Raw genomic sequence first — 21,581 nt, forward strand, 5'->3', positions numbered from 1 at the left:
GTAAAAAATATGGAAGAGTTGTTACCCTGCCCTTCCTTTCCTTTTCTTAGAGCGAAAATAAAGAAAATAAATAAACAAATATATTTGGTCTCGCCGCGTCCGTAAAAGTCCCAAGTATCAAAGTATAGAATTAGTTAAGTTAAGATCGACACACAAAAGACAAAAAGAAATCAAAATGCCAGAATCATAAAAATGCAACAAAAAAGCACTTAAAACATTTCAAAACCATATCAAGAAAAACAACAGCTCGCTACATAACAACAATCCTACACTCAGCGGCATCGGCGGCAAAAAAAAAAAAGGGTCTCAGAAATAAACTAAAACTAATTTTTTATTTTTTTTTAACAAATTTTTATTTAGTTTCTTTCACCAATGTAGCAATCAAAAAACCTTGGTTTGGTATCACCGCAATCGTACTGAATTAGAGAGTCACGTTGCCAAGTCATTTTTACCGAAAAAATGAACGCAATAGAAACAAAACCCAAAAAAACAATGGCGGAATTACATTTTTATTTTAAGCATTTTACCCCACTTGGATTTTTTTTTCTCCCCATTTTTCAATTCATTGTATCATTCAAAGCTACAACTCGCCCTGCAGAAAACAAGCCCTCAAATGGCTGTGCGGATGGAAAATTTAAAAAGATATTACTCCTGGAAGAAGAGGAGGGAAAAAAAACAAAAGCGCCAAAATAAAAAAATGCAAAAGGTGGGTAAAATAAAAGTTGCACTGTGACTGGTTCATATGGGCAACAGATAGTTTTAATGACCCCTATTATGTGCCCTGCTGTATTCTGATTGGCTTGTTAACACCTTAAAGTGTTTTTCCAAAGTTATTACATATGCATTGGGACTTTGATAATGGTCCCACACCTTGATAATCATCTCATGCTGGATTAACAAGAGTTTAATCTGATAATCTGGACTTTAAGGCGTAGGTTTTGCTATGTCAATGCCCCTCGTTTATAGATTTTCATGGAGTTGTATTTACCAGTTGCAATACCACCTTTCGCCACTTTGCGGAAGGACCAGTTCTGCCATAGATACCAATGCAACAGCGCCATCTTTTTAGTAAATTGTTCCCTTATGTTCCTTGTCATTAAAAAGAATGGATGTTTGTAAATAGGAAGGCAGAAGTTACCTTAGTTTCTGTATATTCGATGTGACTCCCGATAGGCGGTAGATACCATCCACGACCCCGTGCTCTTCGATAAACTCTGCGCAGCTTTTCAACACAAGGGGAACTAAGAGAGGAAGACATAAGAAGGGATGACGTCACTGGGGGATAAAATGGTCACTTTCATAGGTCACAATCTGAGATTAAAATACATGCAAGCAAGTCATCAGAATCATCAACACGATGGCTACGGGTGGATGCGTAGATACAGCAGAGCAGGGTTTGTTGTGTGGCGCCACTCGGCGTTCCATCAATAATCTTACATAGGACTGCAGACACGACAATTTATCAGATCTATTGATAAATCGTGAGGTATTGGAACTCAAAAGTACATTACAAAGTTACAGAACTTTTGCAACTTAAAAGTAGAACAATCCCTTTAAATCTAAATCGTGGACGTTAATGGGAGTTACACAATGAGTCCCAGGGATTAAACACTAGTGAAGGATATAACACACAGCGTGATAACACCCGACATGAGCGGTAGAGAGTCAGTGACTGGTTGCAGTGGGCGCTCCGGGCCCGTTAGTCTCGGATGACACCGTATTTACTCCATATGTCAGCAGATACTTATGTTATCAGTTTTCATTACCACTTGTTCTAAACACCTGAGAGGCCGCGCTACCACATTCTTGGAATGGGGCCGAATACTCCTCCATCATCCTCCTCTGTGATCATGCCTCCCTTTCCCGTTCCTCCTCATTTTCCAGCCTCCTTAACACATTAAGGTCCCAGGTTCAAATCAAATCTGACAAAGATAATATTTGCAATTTGTGTGTTCTTTTGGGTTTGCTACGCTTTTTTTCCCAAAATCCAAAAAACATGTTTTATTTTGGTTTTCCCAAAAAAGCTCCACTACCTCCATTACCAAATGCATGATCACCAAAAATTCGATGCAAACGTCCTCTCACCCTGGTGGTCATGACTGGAGGAACAAGGGCTCAGGATTCTCAGTCTAATAATTAATCAGTCTTCAGGAGACAGAAAATGATTCCTTGTCCTTCCTGTGGACAGCCTTGATTCTTCTGGGATGGATTCACCGTATGGCCAGAAACTGGCCACATAGACAGAACCATTTGCCGTTCCTAGAGTTGATAAAATTTACCTCCCTCTATCTATCACAGCTTCCATTATTTGGGATTGGCTTCCAACTAGAAATTAGACCATGGTCATTGGGAATTATGACGGCTTCTCATTTTCAGGGTCGGGAACTCATTGTTTCAGTGTAACCCTGTTTGCAAATTTGTCCAAACAGTTTATAGCTCTTTGTTTATGTTTGGGGTCATGATAAAATAGAAGAGGACTTTCTTCAAGTGTTTGCCACAAATATGGGCGCTCAGGTTTCTCTGCAATAGAAAAATATGCAAGAACATAGAGTTCCCTTTACGGAAACTAAGAACCCTACCAAGAAGAACATCTCCCAACCATCGTCCTGGTATCTACTATGAAAAATTTCTCCCAATTATCTTCCTGTACCACCTAAACCTGGAAACTTTCATCATAACACAACTATTAAGAACATTTAATTCCCAATCATCTTTCTGGCACCAATCATGTAAGAACATCTTCAACCTTGAGAATAAAGGAAACAAAAAGGGAAAGTCAGCTCACCATCAACTGTAGCAGTAGCCCAAAAGGCTCAGATAAAGATCGTTTTGTTAGGATCGAAACGCATCCCCTTTAACTTCTCATTAAACAGTTATGTTTAGGAGCTATACAAAACTATTTTTTTAATATGGACTGATTAAATAAATCTTGGATTTTATCTGAAGGAGCTGGAACAATTTTGAGATTGTTTTCAAGAACATCTACAAACCATTTTCCTGGTACCTACTACGAAGAACATCTCCCTATTATAGTCTTATACCACCTAAATCGGGAAACTTTCATAACTCAACTATGAAGAACATCTCTCAATCATCTTCCTGGCACCAACCACAAAGAACATTTCCAAAATATCTTTCTGGTGCCAATTATGAAGAACATATTCCATTCATCTTCCTGGTACCTACTATGAAGAACCGCTCCCAATCATCTTCCTGGTACCTACTATGGAGAACTGCTTCCATTCATCTTTCTGGTACCTACTATGAAGAACATCTCCCAATCATCTTCCTGGTATCTGCTATGAAGAACATCTCCCAATCATCTTCCTGGTACCTACTATGAAGAACATCTCCCAATCATCTTCCTGGTACCTAGTATGAAGAACATCCGCCAATCATCTTCCTGGTACCTACTATGAAGAGCATCCCCCAATCATCTTCCTGGTACCTACTATGAAGAGCATCTCCCAATCATCTTCCTGGTACCTACTATGAAGGACATCTCCCAATCATCTTCCTGGTACCTACTATGAAGAGCATCTCCCAATCATCTTCCTGGTACCTACTATGAAGAGCCGCTTCCAATCATCTTCCTGGTACCTACTATGAAGAACATCTCCCAATCATCTTCCTGGTGCCTACTATGAAGAACATCTCCCAATCATCTTCCTGGTACCTACTATCAAGAACATCTCCCAATCATCTTCCTGGTACCTACTATGAAGAACATCTCCCAATCATCTTCCTGGTACCTACTATGAAGAGCATTTCCCAATCATCTTCCTGGTACCTACTATGAAGAGCATCTCCCAATCATCTTCCTGGTACCTACTATGAAGAACATCTCCCAATCATCTTCCTGGTACCTACTATGAAGAACATCTCCCAATCATCTTCCTGGAACCTACTGTGAAGAGCATTTCCCAATCATCTTCCTGGTACCTACTGTGAAGAGCATCTCCCAATCATCTTCCTGGTACCTACTATGAAGAACCGCTTCCAATCATCTTCCTGGTACCTACTATCAAGAACATCTCCCAATCATCTTCCTGGTACCTACTATGAAAAGCATCTCCCAATCATCTTCCTGGTGCCTACTATGAAGAACAGCTCCCAATCATCTTCCTGGAACCCAGTATGAAGAACAGCTCCCAATCTTCATCCTGGTACCTACTATAAAGAGCTGCTTCCAATCATCTTCCTGGTACCTACTATGAAGAACCACTTCCAATCATCTTCCTGGTACCTACTATGAAGAACCGCTTCCAATCATCTTCCTGGTACCTACTATGAAGAACAGCTCCCAATCTTTGTCCTGGCACCAAGCATGAAGAACATCTCCAAACCATTTTTCTAGTGCCAACTATGAAGGACATCTTCAAACCATCTTCCAGGTCAATGCCAAGCTGAGACTAGACCAACAAATGATTAAGTGATATTGATCAGTCAAGGGAACATATCTCCATTGCCGACAAGTCTAGTAATAGGGCAATGAAAATTCTCGACAACTCATCGTTTAAAACATAATGTAGAATTGAAGTACTACGTCGTCCAGGTTAAGACTATCTCATTGTAGCACCTCTTTGATCTGGATAACAGACTTGTCTCCAGAAAGGGGGTCCCTCCTGTAGTAGATCTAAACAATGTCAGAGAATAGAAAGAGCACCAGGAAAACATGATCGCGGTCTTTTACCACTATGGGAACCTTGAGGCATCTAAACAGCATTTCGTAATGCTCTCCTACTAAGCAGAGGTGGCCATGCATGCTGGTTTACCTACCTTCGTAACTCCAAAGTAATTGTAGCCATGGAATAGGGGGCACCACCAACCATAATCCAACCATCACACTACAAGTCTCAGGCTAAATCTGAAAAAGGGTTTTCCAAAGTGAACAACCCTTCTGGGTCAGGGGAACCGTCTGTTCATCTGCGCAATGTACACTAAATCGTACTTCACATTGGACCGAGGGCATTTTGGAATGTCAAGTAAAGAAGAGTGTAACTATAGCAGGGCATGACGGCTATCGGAAAATGATGGCAAATAAGACAATGCATTTTCTGGAACTCAATCATCCGTCTCTCCTATCATGATCACACCCAGCTGCTGCCATCACGGTGGTGGAGGCAAAAACAGTCTGCTGACATCAGCTGAGGCCGACTACCCGATGCCTCCAGATGCCAGCTGGGTCCGTGTGCTCAGGACGTCTGCAGTGCATGTGATGCAGGAGCACATCTGTATCATCTGACTTCATAAAGATTGTGCACAGCTGCTCCAGCAACCGCACAAATATCCCATAGTCAGGTCAGGTGTCGGCAACAGTCTAATGTTATAGAATTTGGTCAATACATTTGTTACTGAAAACAAAGACTATATACATAACAGTTTGTAAACTCAACAAGGAGGTTACTGAAAATGCAACATTCTTTAGAAAGTAGAAAAGTCAATGAGAATGCAGCCTATCCATTCACTAGAGAGCGGTGACATCACTGAGAATGCAGCCTATCCATTCACTAGACAGCAGTGACATCACTAAGAATGCAGCCTATCCATTCACTAGAGAGCAGTGACATCACTGAAAATGCAGCCTATCCATTCACTAGACAGCAGTGACATCACTGAGAATGCAGTCTATCCATCACTAGAGAGCGGTGACATCACTGAGAATGCAGCCTATCCATCACTAGACAGCAGTGACATCACTGAGAATGCAGTCTATCTATCACTAGAGAGCGGTGACATCACTGAGAATGCAGCCTATCCATCACTACAGAGCGGTGACATCACTGAGAATGCAGCCTATCCATTCACTACAGAGCAGTGACATCACTGAGAATGCAGCCTATCCATTCACTAGAGAGCAGTGACATCACTATGAATGCAGCCTATCCATTCCCCAGAGCAGTGAGATCACTGAGAACGCAGCCTATCCATTCACTAGTGAGCAGTGACATCACTGAGAATGCATCCTATCCATCACTAGAGAGCGGTGACATCACTGAGAATGCAGTCTATCCATCACTAGAGAGCGGTGACATCACTGAGAATGCATCCTATCCATCACTAGAGAGCGGTGACATCACTGAGAATGCATCCTATCCATCACTAGAGAGCGGTGACATCACTGAGAATGCAGCCTCTCCATCACTAGAGAGCGGTGACATCACTGAGAATGCCTCTTATCCATCACTAGAGAGCGGTGACATCACTAAGAATGCAGCCTCTCCATCACTAGAGAGTGGTGACATCACTGAGAATGCCTCTTATCCATCACTAGAGAGCGGTGACATCACTAAGAATGCAGCCTATCCATTCCCTAGAGAGTGGTGACATCACTGAGAATGCAGCCTATCCATCACTAGAGAGCGGTGACATCACTGAGAATGCAGCCTATCCATTCCCTAGAGAGTGGTGACATCACTCTACAAGAGAAGATAGTATTCTGCTACAGATGGATCTGGATAAGTTGGAAACTTGGGCTGAAAGGTGGCAGATGAGGTTTAACAATGATAAATGTAAGGTTATACACATGGGAAGAGGGAATCAATATCACCATTACACACTGAACGGGAAACCACTGGGTAAATCTGACAGGGAGAAGGACTTGGGGATCCTAGTTAATGATAAACTTACCTGGAGCAGCCAGTGCCAGGCAGCAGCTGCCAAGGCAAACAGGATCATGGGGTGCATTAAAAGAGGTCTGGATACACATGATGAGAGCATTATACTGCCTCTGTACAAATCCCTAGTTAGACCGCACATGGAGTACTGTGTCCAGTTTTGGGCACCGGTGCTCAGGAAGGATATAATGGAACTAGAGAGAGTACAAAGGAGGGCAACAAAATTAATAAAGGGGATGGGAGAACTACAATACCCAGATAGATTAGCGAAATTAGGATTATTTAGTCTAGAAAAAAGACGACTGAGGGGCGATCTAATAACCATGTATAAGTATATAAGGGGACAATACAAATATCTCGCTGAGGATCTGTTTATACCAAGGAAGGTGACGGGCACAAGGGGGCATTCTTTGCGTCTGGAGGAGAGAAGGTTTTTCCACCAACATAGAAGAGGATTCTTTACTGTTAGGGCAGTGAGAATCTGGAATTGCTTGCCTGAGGAGGTGGTGATGGCGAACTCAGTCGAGGGGTTCAAGAGAGGCCTGGATGTCTTCCTGGAGCAGAACAATATTGTATCATACAATTATTAGGTTCTGTAGAAGGACGTAGATCTGGGTATTTATTTATTATGATGGAATATAGGCTGAACTGGATGGACAAATGTCTTTTTTCGGCCTTACTAACTATGTTACTATGTTACTATGTTACTAAGAATGCAGCCTATCCATCACTAGAGAGCGGTGACATCACTGAGAATGCAGCCTATCCATTCACTAGTCACCAGTGACATCACTAAGAATGCAGCCTCTCCATCACTAGAGAGTGGTGACATCACTGAGAATGCCTCTTATCCATCACTAGAGAGCGGTGACATCACTAAGAATGCAGCCTATCCATCACTAGAGAGCGGTGACATCACTGAGAATGCAGCCTATCCATTCCCTAGAGAGCGGTGACATCACTGAGAATGCAGCCTATCCATTCCCTAGAGAGTGGTGACATCACTGAGAATGCAGCCTATCCATCACTAGAGAGCAGTGACATCACTGAAAATGCAGCCTATCCATTCCCTAGAGAGCGGTGACATCATTGAGAATGCAGTCTATCCATTCCCTAGAGAGTGGTGACATCACTGAGAATGCAGCCTATCCATCACTAGAGAGCGGTGACGTCACTGAGAATGCAGCCTATCCATCACTAGAGAGCAGTGACATCACTGAGAATGCAGCCTATCCATCACTAGAGAGCGGTGACATCACTGAGAATGCAGACTATCCATCACTAGAGAGCGGTGACATCACTGAGAATGCAGCCTATCCATCACTAGAGAGCCATGACATCACTGAGAATGCAGCCTATCCATTCACTAGAGAGCGGTGACATCACTGAGAATGCAGCCTATCCATCACTAGAGAGCCGTGACATCACTGAGAATGCAGCCTATCCATCACTAGAGAGCCGTGACATCACTGAGAATGCAGCCTATCCATTCACTAGAGAGCAGCGGCGACCTCACTGAGAATGCAGCCTATCCATCACTAGAGAGCCGTGACATCACTGAGAATGCAGCCTATCCATTCACCAGAGCAGTGACATCACTGAGAATGCAGCCTATCCATCACTAGACAGCGGTGACATCACTGACAATGCAGTCTATCCATTCACTAGAGAGCGGTGACATCACTGAGAATGCAGTCTAGCCATTCACTAGAGAGTGGTGAGGGTGACATCACTGAGAATGCAGCCTATCCATCACTAGAGAGCGGTGACGTCACTGAGAATGCAGCCTATCCATCACTAGAGAGCAGTGACATCACTGAGAATGCAGCCTATCCATCACTTGAGAGCGGTGACATCACTGAGAATGCAGCCTATCCATCACTAGAGAGCGGTGACATCACTGAGAATGCAGCCTATCCATCACTGGAGAGCAGTGACATCACTGAGAATGCAGCCTATCCATCACTAGAGAGCGGTGACATCACTGAGAATGCAGCCTATCCATCACTAGAGAGCGGTGACATCACTGAGAATGCAGCCTATCCATCACTGGAGAGCAGTGACATCACTGAGAATGCAGCCTATCCATTCACTAGAGAGCGGTGACATCACTGAGAATGCAGCCTATCCATTCACCAGAGCAGTGACATCACTGAGAATGCAGCCTATCCATCACTAGACAGTGGTGACATCACTGAGAATGCAGTCTATCCATTCACTAGAGAGCGGTGACATCACTGATAATGCAGCCTAGCCATTCACTAGAGAGTGGTGAGGGTGACATCACTGAGGATGCAGCCTATCCATCACTAGAGAGCCGTGACATCACTGAGAATGCAGCCTATCCATTCACTAGAGAGCAGCGGCGACATCACTGAGAATGCAGCCTATCCATCACTAGAGAGCCGTGACATCACTGAGAATGCAGCCTATCCATTCACCAGAGCAGTGACATCACTGAGAATGCAGCCTATCCATCACTAGAGAGCGGTGACATCACTGAGAATGCAGTCTATCCATTCACTAGAGAGCGGTGACATCACTGAGAATGCAGCCTAGCCATTCACTAGAGAGTGGTGAAGGTGACATCACTGAGGATGCAGCCTATCCATCACTAGAGAGCCGTGACATCACTGAGAATGCAGCCTATCCATTCACTAGAGAGCAGCGGCGACATCACTGAGAATGCAGCCTATCCATCACTAGAGAGCCGTGACATCACTGAGAATGCAGCCTATCCATTCACCAGAGCAGTGACATCACTGAGAATGCAGCCTATCCATCACTAGAGAGCGGTGACATCACTGAGAATGCAGTCTATCCATCAATAGAAAGCAGTGACATCACTGAGAATGCAGCCTATCCATTCACTAGAGAGCGGTGACATCACTGAGAATGCAGCCTATCCATTCACTAGAGAGCGGGGACATTACTGAGAATGCAGCCTATCCATTCACTAGAGAGCGGTGACATTACTGAGAATGCAGCCTATCCATCACTAGAGAGCGGTGACATCACTGAGAATGCAGCCTATCCATTCACTACAGAGCGGTGACATCACTGAGAATGCAGTCTATCCATCACTAGAGAGCAGTGACATCACTGAGAATGCAGCCTATCCATCACTAGAAAGTAGTGACATCACTGAGAATACAGCCTATCCATTCACTACAGAGCGGTGACATCACTGAGAATGCAGTCTATCCATCACTAGAGAGCAGTGACATCACTGAGAATGCAGCCTATCCATTCACTAGAGAGCGGTGACATCACTGAGAATGCAGCCTATCCATTCACTAGAGAGCGGTGACATTACTGAGAATGCAGCCTATCCATCACTAGAGAGCGGTGACATCACTGAGAATGCAGCCTATCAATCACTAGAGAGCGGTGACATCACTGAGAATGCAGCCTATCCATTCACTACAGAGCGGTGACATCACTGAGAATGCAGTCTATCCATCACTAGAGAGCAGTGACATCACTGAGAATGCAGCCTATCCATTCACTAGAGTAATTGTAATTAAGCCCCAGGCAATACTTTAATGTCACTTGGTTGATGTCAGATATGAATTAGAATCAGGAATCTTATCTAATCACAGTTCCGGGGTCAGCGGTGATGTATGTGTGCGGTGATACATGTGTGCGGTGATGTATGTGTGCGGTGATGTATTTGTGCGGTGATGTATGTGTGCGGTGATGTATGTGTGCGGTGATGTATGTGTGCGGTGATGTATGTGTGCGGTGATACATGTGTGCGGTGATACATGTGTGCGGTGATGTATGTGTGCGGTGATGTATGTGTGCGGTGATGTATGTGTGCGGTGATACATGTGTGCGGTGATACATGTGTGCGGTGATGTATGTGTGCGGTGATGTATGTGTGCGGTGATGTATGTGTGCGGTGATGTATGTGTGCGGTGATGTATGTGTGCGGTGATACATGTGTGCGGTGATACATGTGTGCGGTGATACATGTGTGCGGTGATGTATGTGTGCGGTGATGTATGTGTGCGGTGATATATATGTGTGCGGTGATGTATGTGTGCGGTGATGTATGTGTGCGGTGATGTATGTGTGCGGTGATGTATGTGTGCGGTGATGTATGTGTGCGGTGATATATATGTGTGCGGTGATGTATGTGTGCGGTGATGTATGTGTGCGATGATACATGTGTACGGTGATGTATGTGTGCGGTGATGTATGTGTGCGGTGATGTATGTGTGCGGTGATGTATGTGTGCGGTGATACATGTGTGCGGTGATGTATGTGTGCGGTGATGTATGTGTGCGGTGATGTATGTGTGCGATGATACATGTGTGCGGTGATGTATGTGTGCGGTGATTTATGTGTGCGGTGATGTATGTGTGCGGTGATGTATGTGTGCGGTGATTTATGTGTGCGGTGATGTATGTGTGCGGTGATATATATGTGTGCGGTGATGTATGTGTGCGGTGATGTATGTGTGCGGTGATTTATGTGTGCGGTGATGTATGTGTGCGGTGATATATATGTGTGCGGTGATGTATGTGTGCGGTGATGTATGTGTGCGGTGATACATGTGTGCGGTGATGTATGTGTGCGGTGATACATGTGTGCGGTGATGTATGTGTGCGGTGATGTATGTGTGCGGTGATTTATGTGTGCGGTGATGTATGTGTGCGGTGATGTATGTGTGCGGTGATTTATGTGTGCGGTGATGTATGTGTGCGGTGATATATATGTGTGCGGTGATGTATGTGTGCGGTGATGTATGTGTGCGGTGATACATGTGTGCGGTGATGTATGTGTGCGGTGATACATGTGTGCGGTGATGTATGTGTGCGGTGATTTATGTGTGCGGTGATGTATGTGTGCGGTGATACATGTGTGCGGTGATACATGTGTGCGGTGATGTATGTGTGCGGTGATTTATGTGTGCGGTGATGTATGTGTGCGGTGATGTATGTGTGCGGTGATTTATGTGTGCGGTGATGTATGTGTGCGGTGATGTATGTGTGCGGTGATTTATGTGTGCGGTGATGTATGTGTGCGGTGATGTATGTGTGCGGTGATTTATGTGTGCGGTGATGTATGTGTGCGGTGATACATGTGTGCGGTGATACATGTGTGCGGTGATGTATGTGTGCGGTGATGTATATGTGCGGTGATTTATGTGTGCGGTGATGTATGTGTGCGGTGATGTATGTGTGCGGTGATGTATGTGTGCGGTGATGTATGTGTGCGGTGATGTATGTGTGCGGTGATGTATGTGTGCGGTGATGTATGTGTGCGGTGATGTATGTGTGCGGTGATGTATGTGTGCGGTGATGTATGTGTGCGGTGATTTATGTGTGCGGTGATACATGTGTGCGGTGATTTATGTGTGCGGTGATGTATGTGTGCGGTGATACATGTGTGCGGTGATTTATGTGTGCGGTGATGTATGTGTGCGGTGATGTATGTGTGCGGTGATGTATGTGTGCGCGGTGTTGGTTCTGGATTCGGAGCGCGCTCTCTGGGACTTATTACATAACATTTGGCTCTGAACCGCGTGTGACAATTAGATTAAACTAACAAGTAAAGACGATGATAAGGCTGAACTAATTCCTCATGTAGGAAACTGGAGTAACCAACAGATTAATGACCGCGGAGCGACCATGCCTCACAGCCACAGCACAACAAGCCGCCTGCCAAAATCTCTGATTGCATGAACCTTGCCCAATTACTCAGAACCCGCTGGGTACGGCCGAGGCCACCGCTTTGCTCTGTTTACCTTTGACATATTTATTCTTAAAAGGAACTGCAATATTAAAGAAACATTTAGATTAAATTTCCCAAAATTGTGCCACCCCTTGACCTCTGGCCGTATCTGGTATCGCAGGTTAATTAATTTAAATAAAAGGTGAGTTGTAATACCAAACACAGCCAAAGGGGGGCGCACTTTCCAAAAAGAGGCAAACTCTTCTATTCCTTTTTTTTTTACCTAATCTTTCATAAAGGGGGAAGAAAAAGCCATCAGAAAATCAGATGTTGTCCCAATTGTCTTTATGCCGGATTTTGAATCCCATTTTTATTTTTTCTTCCACCAATAAGCAAATTGATCGGCACATTAGATATGAGACTTGTGAAGAGGTTAAAAAAAAAGGATCTTGGGAAAAAAAAATAAAAAAAAATAAGGCAGTAAGCAATTTATTTTTCTGCAGTGCCCCCACAGGTGAACTGCAGTATTACACAACTCTCCTTTAAAAGTAATAAATGGAAATGTCATGTCCTCAAGAACTAGAGATACAATTTGTAACCAGTTTATGAGAGTCATCAATGGGACAATTCCCAGTAGGATATATATATATATATATATATATATATATATATATATATTTTTTTTTCATTTTTATTTTTTTTTACAACCAGACGGCAACTTTAGTTTTAAAAACAAACAAATCCTCCCACAGTTCCATTGATGGAAAAATAAAGTTAAGGGTCTTGAAAAATTACTAGAAAAACTTATTTTTTTTTTTTTTACAAAGTTAATACTTTTGGAATTTCCATAATTGTACGGACTCTAGAATCGTATCACTAGGATGCCATTTTTACTGCACAAAAGGAAACCGCCTAAAACGATTTTCACCTTTATTTTCGCACTTTTCAGTGCATTATATGGTAACATTTAAGGTGTCATTCAAATCTACAACTTGTCCTGCAAATAGCAATCCCTCATATGGCGATTGGGGATGGAAAAATAAGGTTTCGGCTATTGAAAGAAGAGAAAAAAGACACAAAAGCGCAAAAATGAAAAGTTCCAAAAGGGATCAGAGTTGAAGTTAAAAAGGACTGAGCTGCAATACCGGACTCAGCCTTTAGATGAGGGTGGCGCTGTTTCTGTAGAAAAAAATCAGATTTTTCTTTTATCCGATGTTAGAAAAAAACCTTTAAGAAAAATGAATGAAATGCAAGCAGAAAATGTCAGGGCAGGTCATTCCCTCTCCACCAGGTGAGCGTCTAATGATCTTCTTGTTACACCAAGGACTAGTGTAATTGAAAGCAGGAATCTCTCCTGAAAAAGGTCAAATCGAGTCACAAAACACGGATCAGATTGTTCACAAAGTCAGCAGAACTCTCTCCTGTTCTGTCAGGACGACAATAGAAACCAGATGCTGGAGAAGAAAGGAACATTCTCATCTGGAACCGTGGAAAAACATGGCGAAGGGGCGACGGCGAGAATGGCCGCCCTGGGACTGTAACGTATCCATCGGAATATCACAACGTCAATTACAGGTTTGTAGCACAGAATAGTCGTGTGGCTAAAAAAAAAAGAAAGAAAAAAGGCAAAAAATTGCTACAAATGTGACAATGAAAACGATTTTGTGAAATGAAATAATGCGCGGTCATAGTGGTGGAAAACAAAAATAGGAAACTGTTTACAAACAAAGAATATTCCTTTTGTGACACAACTTGGAATCTTTGTGCCTGTGAAATTTTAAGGAATATTTTTAATGTTTTGTTGCAAGGAATTTTCTTTTGTGATAAAAAAAAAATATTTGTAACACAAACATCAACGAGTGCTCAGATCCATGTATCAAGTAAACCAAAATAATATAATGTGGAGCATATGGTGACATTAATAACAACATTTGTTTTCAAGAATTAAAAAAAAAAACTTCAAATGGACAAGCAGCAGAGAGTATTATAGTAGTTATATTCTTGTACATAGGAGCAGTATTATAGTAGTTATATTCTTGCACATAGGAGCACTATTATAGTAGTTATATTCTTGTACATAGGAGCAGTATTATAGTAGTTATATTCTTGTACATAGGAGCAGTATTATAGTAGTTATATTCTTGTACATAGGAGCAGTATTATAGTAGTTATATTCTTGTACATAGGGGACAGTATTATAGTAGTTATATTCTTGTACATAGGAGCAGTATTATAGTAGTTATATTCTTGTACATAGGGGGCAGTATTATAGTAGTTATATTCTTGTATATAGGAGCAGTATTATAGTAGTTATATTCTTGTACATAGGGGGCAGTATTATAGTAGTTATATTCTTGTACATAGGGGGCAGTATTATAGTAGTTATATTCTTGTACATAGGAGCAGTATTATAGTAGTTATATTCTTGTACATAGGGGGCAGTATTATAGTAGTTATATTCTTGTACATAGGGGGCAGTATTATAGTAGTTATATTCTTGTACATAGGAGCAGTATTATAGTAGTTATATTCTTGTACATAGGAGCAGTATTATAGTAGTTATATTCTTGCACATAGGGGCAGTATTATAGTAGTTATATTCTTGCACATAGGGGCAGTATTATAGTAGTTATATTCTTGTACATAGGGGACAGTATTATAGTAGTTGTATTCTTGTACATAGGAGCAGTATTATAGTAGTTATATTCTTGTACATAGGGGGCAGTATTATAGTAGTTATATTCTTGTACATAGGGGGCAGTATTATAGTAGTTATATTCTTGTACATAGGAGCAGTATTATAGTAGTTATATTCTTGTACATAGGAGCAGTATTATAGTAGTTATATTCTTGCACATAGGGGCAGTATTATAGTAGTTATATTCTTGTACATAGGGGGCAGTATTATAGTAGTTATATTATTGTATATAGGAACAGTATTATAGTAGTTATATTCTTGTACACAGGGGCACTATTATAGTAGTTATATTCTCGTACATAGGAGCAGTATTATAGTAGTTATATTCTCGTATATAGGAGCAGTATTATAGTAGTTATATTCTTGTACATAGTGATCAGTATTATAGTAGTTATATTCTTGTACATAGGAGCAGTATTATAGTAGTTATATTCTGGTACATAGGAGCAGTATTATAGTAGTTATATTCTTGTATATAGGAGCAGTATTATAGTAGTTATATTCTCGTACATAGGAGCAGTATTATAGTAGTTATATTCTTGTACATAGGAGCAGTATTATAGTAGTTATATTCTTGTATATAGGAGCAGTATTATAGTAGTTATATTCTTGTACATAGGAGCAGTATTATAGTAGATATATTCTTGTACATAGGAGCAGTATTATAGTAGTTATATTCTTGTACATAGGAGCAGTATTATAGTAGTTATATTCTTGTATATAGGAGCAGTATTATAGTAGTTATATTCTTGTACATAGGAGCAGTATTATAGTAGTTATATTCTTGTACATAGGAGCAGTATTATAGTAGTTATATTCTTGTACATAGGGACAGTAGTATAGTAGTTATATTATTGCACATAGGGGCAGTATTATAGTAATTATATTCTTGTACATAGGGGCAGTATTATAGTAGTTATATTCTTGTACATAGGGGACAGTATTATAGTAGTTATATTATTGCACATAGGGGACAGTAGTATAGTAGTTATATAGTAGTTATATTCTTATACATAAGAAATAAATACGGTAGTTCATGTTCTCTCCCATCTGAGAAATAATGGAAAAATAACAAATTCTGTTGTTGTTCTCTAGTAAATGATTCAGTTAAATCTCCATAATAAAAAAAATAAATAAGTATAAAAATATGGTCTCCAGTAACGAGTCCTTTCCAGCTGGCCCCGGGGCCACTTCTGGGAACATGAAGACTCCGTTATATTCGTACACTATGTTAAGTTGATCGGTGGAGCTTTCCTCTTATGAATGAGGGTCGGTCTCGGTGGATGTTTTCTGTGTATGTGATGGACATGGTTGGTATGTAGATTGTGTGTACGCTGGCCACGGGCCAGGCCTGAGCAGCTGTAACGGGGGGGACCCATTAAGGAATAAAACATGACCAGGGTGAAGCCCCCAGCTGCTGGCAACATATCCATCATTTGAACCTATTCTAGTCAGCTCCAGTCTTTTAAAGCCACAAGAAAAATGTATTCCGCATTCTATATACCGCACACTGGTGCAAATCGACCATTATCGCTATTAGCGTCTATATACGCTTTGCTCTATGGTTAGCTCTTAAAAGATTAAGAAAAACATAGTTGTTTTCATCCAAAAACAATGCCACACCTGTCTTCAGGTTCTGTGTGGTATTGCAGTTTAACCCTTAGTTTAACCAGTAGGCAAGAGTGGAGTTGTGTTTTTTTGTTTTTTCAGAAAGAAGCATGTTGTTTCTTTTTATCCTGGACAAGCACGTTGTCCAAAAACAGCACCACCCCTTTCTAAATGTTGTGTTTGGCATTGCAGCTCTGGACCATTCAGACTGATAGAGCTGGACACTGGCATACCTGCAATAGTGGCTGGCAATGTGTCTGCCATGGGGCCCGTGAGAATTGGGGGAGCATTGCTGCTCAGGACCACCCTCTCCCCAACTGGTGTTACAATTTCAATGATACTCGCATCCGCAGGATTAGGCTACCATCACCGGTTTGTTTTTCCAACTTTGTGAGTCAAAGTTTCAGTCCAGCAGGCAAGATAACATCACTAAATCGCGCCTGCGGTGTGGAGTCTCAGTCCACACACAACACAGACCGGTGCTAGATAAGTAGTTTTATTTTATTAGTCAGTACTTGACGAGGACTGTCTGAGGCCATCACGCGGTGTGGGGTACCATCATACTGTGTCTGGGAGACTGTGGGCATCATACTGTTTACAAAAGGCTGTGGGGGCATCATACTGTGTATAGAAGGCTGTGAGGGGGCTCATACTGTGTGTGGGAGGCTGTGGTGGCATCATATGGTGTATAGAAGGCTGTGGGGGGCTCATACTGTGTATGGGAGGCTGTGGTGGCATCATATGGTGTATAGAAGGCTGTGGGGGGCTCATACTGTGTATAGAAGGCTGTGGGGGGCTCATACTGTGTGTGTGGGAGGCTGTGGTGGCATCATTCTGTGTATAGAAGGCTGTGGGGGGCTCATACTTTGTGTGGGAGGCTGTGGTGGCATCATATGGTGTATAGAAGGCTGTGGGGGGCTCATACTGTGTGTGGGAGGCTGTGGTGGCATCATACTGTTTACAGAAGGCTGTGGGGAGCTCATACTGTGTGTGGGAGGCTGTGGTGGCATCATATGGTGTATAGAAGGCTGTGGGGGCATCATACTGTGTATAGAAGGCTGTGGGGGCATCATACTGTGTGTAGAAGGCTGTGGGGGCATCATACTGTGTGTGGGAGTCTATGGAGGAATCATACTGTGTGGTGAAGGCTGTGGGGGCATCATACTGTGTATAGAATGCTGTAAGGGCATCATACTGCGTGTAGAAGGCTATAGGGACATCATACTATGTACAGAAGGCTGTGGGGGCATCATACTGTGTGTAGAAGGATGTGGGGGCATCATACTGTGTGTAGAAGGTTGTGGGGGCATTATACGGTGTATAGAAGGCTGTGGGGCATGATACTGTGTGTAAGAGGCTGTGGGGGCATCATACTGTGAGGGAGGCTGTGGGAGCATCATACTGTGTGTGGGAGGATGTGAGAGCATCATATTCTGTGTAGGAGTCTGTGAAGGCATCATACTGTGTATAGAAGGCTGTGGGGGCATCATACTGTGTGTGAGAGGCTGTGGAGGCATCATACTGTGTGTGGGAGGCTGTGGGGGCATCATACTGTGTGTGGGAGGCTGTGAGGGCATCATACTGTGTGTGGGAGGCTGTAGGGGCATCATACTGTGTGTGGGAGGCTGTGAGGGCATCATACAGTGTGTGAGAGGCTGTGGGGGCATCATGCTGTGTGTGAGAGGCTGTGGGGGCATCATACTGTGTATGGAAGGCTGTGAGAGCATCATACTGTGTGTGAGAGGCTGTGGGGGCACCATTCCGTGTGTGAGAGGCTGTGGGGGCATCATACCGGGTGTGAAAGGCTGTGGGGGCATCATACTGTGTGTGGGAGGCTGTGAGGGCATCATACTGTGTGTGGGAGGCTGTTGGGGCATCATACTGTGTGTGGGAGGCTGTGGGGGCATTATACTGTGTGTGGGAGGCTGTGAGGGCATCATACTGTGTGTGAGAGGCTGTGGGGGCACCATACTGTGTGTGAGAGGCTGTGAGGGCATCATACTGTGTGTGAGAGGCTGTGGGGGCACCATACTGTGTGTGAGAGGCTGTGGGGGCATCATACTGTGTGGGAGGCTGTGGGGGCATCATACTGTTTGTGAGAGGCTGTGGGGGCATCATACTGTGTGTGAGAGGCTGTGGGAAATCATACTGTGTGTGAGAGGTGGTGGGGGCATCCTACTGTGTGTGAGAGGCTGTGGGGGCATCATACAGGGTGTAAAAGGCTGTGGCGGCATCATACTGTGTGTGGGAGGCTGTGGGGGAATTATACTGTGTGTGGGAGGCTGTGAGGGCATCATACTGTGTGTGAGAGGCTGTGGGGGCACCATACTGTGTGTGAGAGGCTGTGGGGGCATCATACTGTGTGTGAGAGGCTGTGGGGGCATCATACTGTGTGTGAGAGGCTGTGGGGGCATCATACTGTGTGTGAGAGGCTGTGGGGGCATCATACTGTGTGTGAGAGGCGGTGGGGGCATCACAATGTGTGTGAGAGGCTGTGGGGTCATCATAGTGTGTATGAGAGGCGGTAGGGGCATCATACTGTGTGTGAGAGGCTGTGGGGGCACCATACTGTGTGTGAGAGGCTGTGGGGGCATCATACTGTGTGGGAGGTTGTGGGGGCATCATACTGTTTGTGAGAGGCTGTGGGGGCATCATACTGTGTGTGAGAGGCTGTGGGAAATCATACTGTGTGTGAGAGGTGGTGGGGGCATCCTACTGTGTGTGAGAGGCTGTGGGGGCATCATACAGGGTGTAAAAGGCTGTGGCGGCATCATACTGTGTGTGGGAGGCTGTGGGGGAATTATACTGTGTGTGGGAGGCTGTGAGGGCATCATACTGTGTGTGAGAGGCTGTGGGGGCACCATACTGTGTGTGAGAGGCTGTGGGGGCATCATACTGTGTGTGAGAGGCTGTGGGGGCATCATACTGTGTGTGAGAGGCTGTGGGGGCATCATACTGTGTGTGAGAGGCTGTGGGGGCATCATACTGTGTGTGAGAGGCGGTGGGGGCATCACAATGTGTGTGAGAGGCTGTGGGGTCATCATAGTGTGTATGAGAGGCGGTAGGGGCATCATACTGTGTGTGAGAGGCTGTGGGGGCACCATACTGTGTGTGAGAGGCTGTGGGGGCATCATACTGTGTGGGAGGTTGTGGGGGCATCATACTGTTTGTGAGAGGCTGTGGGGGCATCATACTGTGTGTGAGAGGCTGTGGGAAATCATACTGTGTGTGAGAGGTGGTGGGGGCATCCTACTGTGTGTGAGAGGCTGTGGGGGCATCATACAGGGTGTAAAAGGCTGTGGCGGCATCATACTGTGTGTGGGAGGCTGTGGGGGAATTATACTGTGTGTGGGAGGCTGTGAGGGCATCATACTGTGTGTGAGAGGCTGTGGGGGCACCATACTGTGTGTGAGAGGCTGTGGGGGCATCATACTGTGTGTGAGAGGCTGTGGGGGCATCATACTGTGCGTGAGAGGTGGTGGGGGCATCATACTGTGTGTGAGAGGCGGTGGGGACATCATGCTGTGTGTGAGAGGCGGTGGGGGCACCATACTGTGTGTGAGAGGCTGTCGGGGCATCATACTGTGTGTGAGAGGCTGTGGGGGCATCATACTGTGCGTGAGAGGTGGTGGGGGCATCATACTGTGTGTGAGAGGCGGTGGGGACATCATGCTGTGTGTGAGAGGCGGTGGGGGCATCACACTGTGTGTGAGAGGCGGTAGGGGAATCATACTGTGTGTGAGAGGCCGTGGGGGCACCATTCTTTGTGTGAGAGTCTGTGGGGGCATCATACTGTGTGTGAGAGGCGGTGGGGACATCATTCTGTGTGTGAAGCGGTGGGGGCATCACACTGTGTGCGAGAGGCGGTAGGGGCATCATACTGTGTGTGAGAGGCGGTGGGGAACCATTCTTTGTGTGAGAGTCTGTGGGGGCATCATACCGTGTGTGAGAGGCTGTGGGGGCAACATACCGTGTGTGGGAGGCTTTGAGGGCATCATACTGTGTGTGAGAAACTGTGGAGCATCATACTGTGTGTGGGAGGCTATGGGGGCATCATACTGTGTGTGTGAGGCTGTGAGCGCATCATGCTGTGTGTGAGAGGCAGTGGGGACATCATGCTGTGTGTGAGAGGCGGTGGGGGCATCACACTGTGTGTGAGAGGCGGTAGGGGAATCATACTGTGTGTGAGAGGCTGTGGGGGCACCATTCTTTGTGTGAGAGTCTGTGGGGGCATCATACTGTGTGTGAGAGGCGGTGGGGACATCATTCTGTGTGTGAAGCGGTGGGGGCATCACACTGTGTGCGAGAGGCGGTAGGGGCATCATACTGTGTGTGAGAGGCGGTGGGGAACCATTCTTTGTGTGAGAGTCTGTGGGGGCATCATACCGTGTGTGAGAGGCTGTGGGGGCAACATACCGTGTGTGGGAGGCTTTGAGGGCATCATACTGTGTGTGAGAAACTGTGGAGCATCATACTGTGTGTGGGAGGCTATGGGGGCATCATACTGTGTGTGTGAGGCTGTGAGCGCATCATGCTGTGTGTGAGAGGCAGTGGGGGCTGTGAAGGCATCATACTGTGTGTGAGAGGCTGTGGGGGCATCATAGTGTGTGTGAGAGGTGGTGGGGGAACCATATTGGTTGTGAGAGGTGGTGGGGGCATCATACTGTGTGTGAGAGGCGGTGGGGGCATCATACTGTGTGTGAGAGACTGTGGGAGCATCATGCTTTGTTGCAGCTATTGTAAAGTCATCATACTTTGCATATGGGTACAATATGGGGGAATTCACTGTGGAGTCACAAGTCATAATATGTGTGGGGGGAATTTTGGGGGCCATCATATGCTATGTGAGCCATGACCACACCTACTCCACTGAATATTTAATTTTAATTGAGTGGGGCTCAATTAGGACTCTTGATATGGGGCCCCATGATCTCTATGAATATCCCTAGAGCGGAGCTGCTATCTTTTACTGAAAA

General features: G+C 44.5%; 1 protein-coding gene across 1 annotated transcript in view; it reads right to left on the reverse strand.

The window, feature by feature from the left end:
- ARHGAP31 (Rho GTPase activating protein 31) overlaps positions 1-21,581 on the reverse strand; it is a 230,986-nt gene that overhangs the window by 102,785 nt on the left and 106,620 nt on the right. Inside the window, exon 2 of the mRNA XM_069760572.1 lies at positions 1,139-1,241. Within this exon, the coding sequence (XP_069616673.1) occupies positions 1,139-1,241 (103 nt within the window). The remainder of the gene's footprint in view (positions 1-1,138; positions 1,242-21,581) is intronic.

Source organism: Ranitomeya imitator, chromosome 3 (genome assembly GCF_032444005.1).
Source record: "Ranitomeya imitator isolate aRanImi1 chromosome 3, aRanImi1.pri, whole genome shotgun sequence".
In the NCBI taxonomy this organism is placed as follows: domain Eukaryota; kingdom Metazoa; phylum Chordata; class Amphibia; order Anura; family Dendrobatidae; genus Ranitomeya; species Ranitomeya imitator.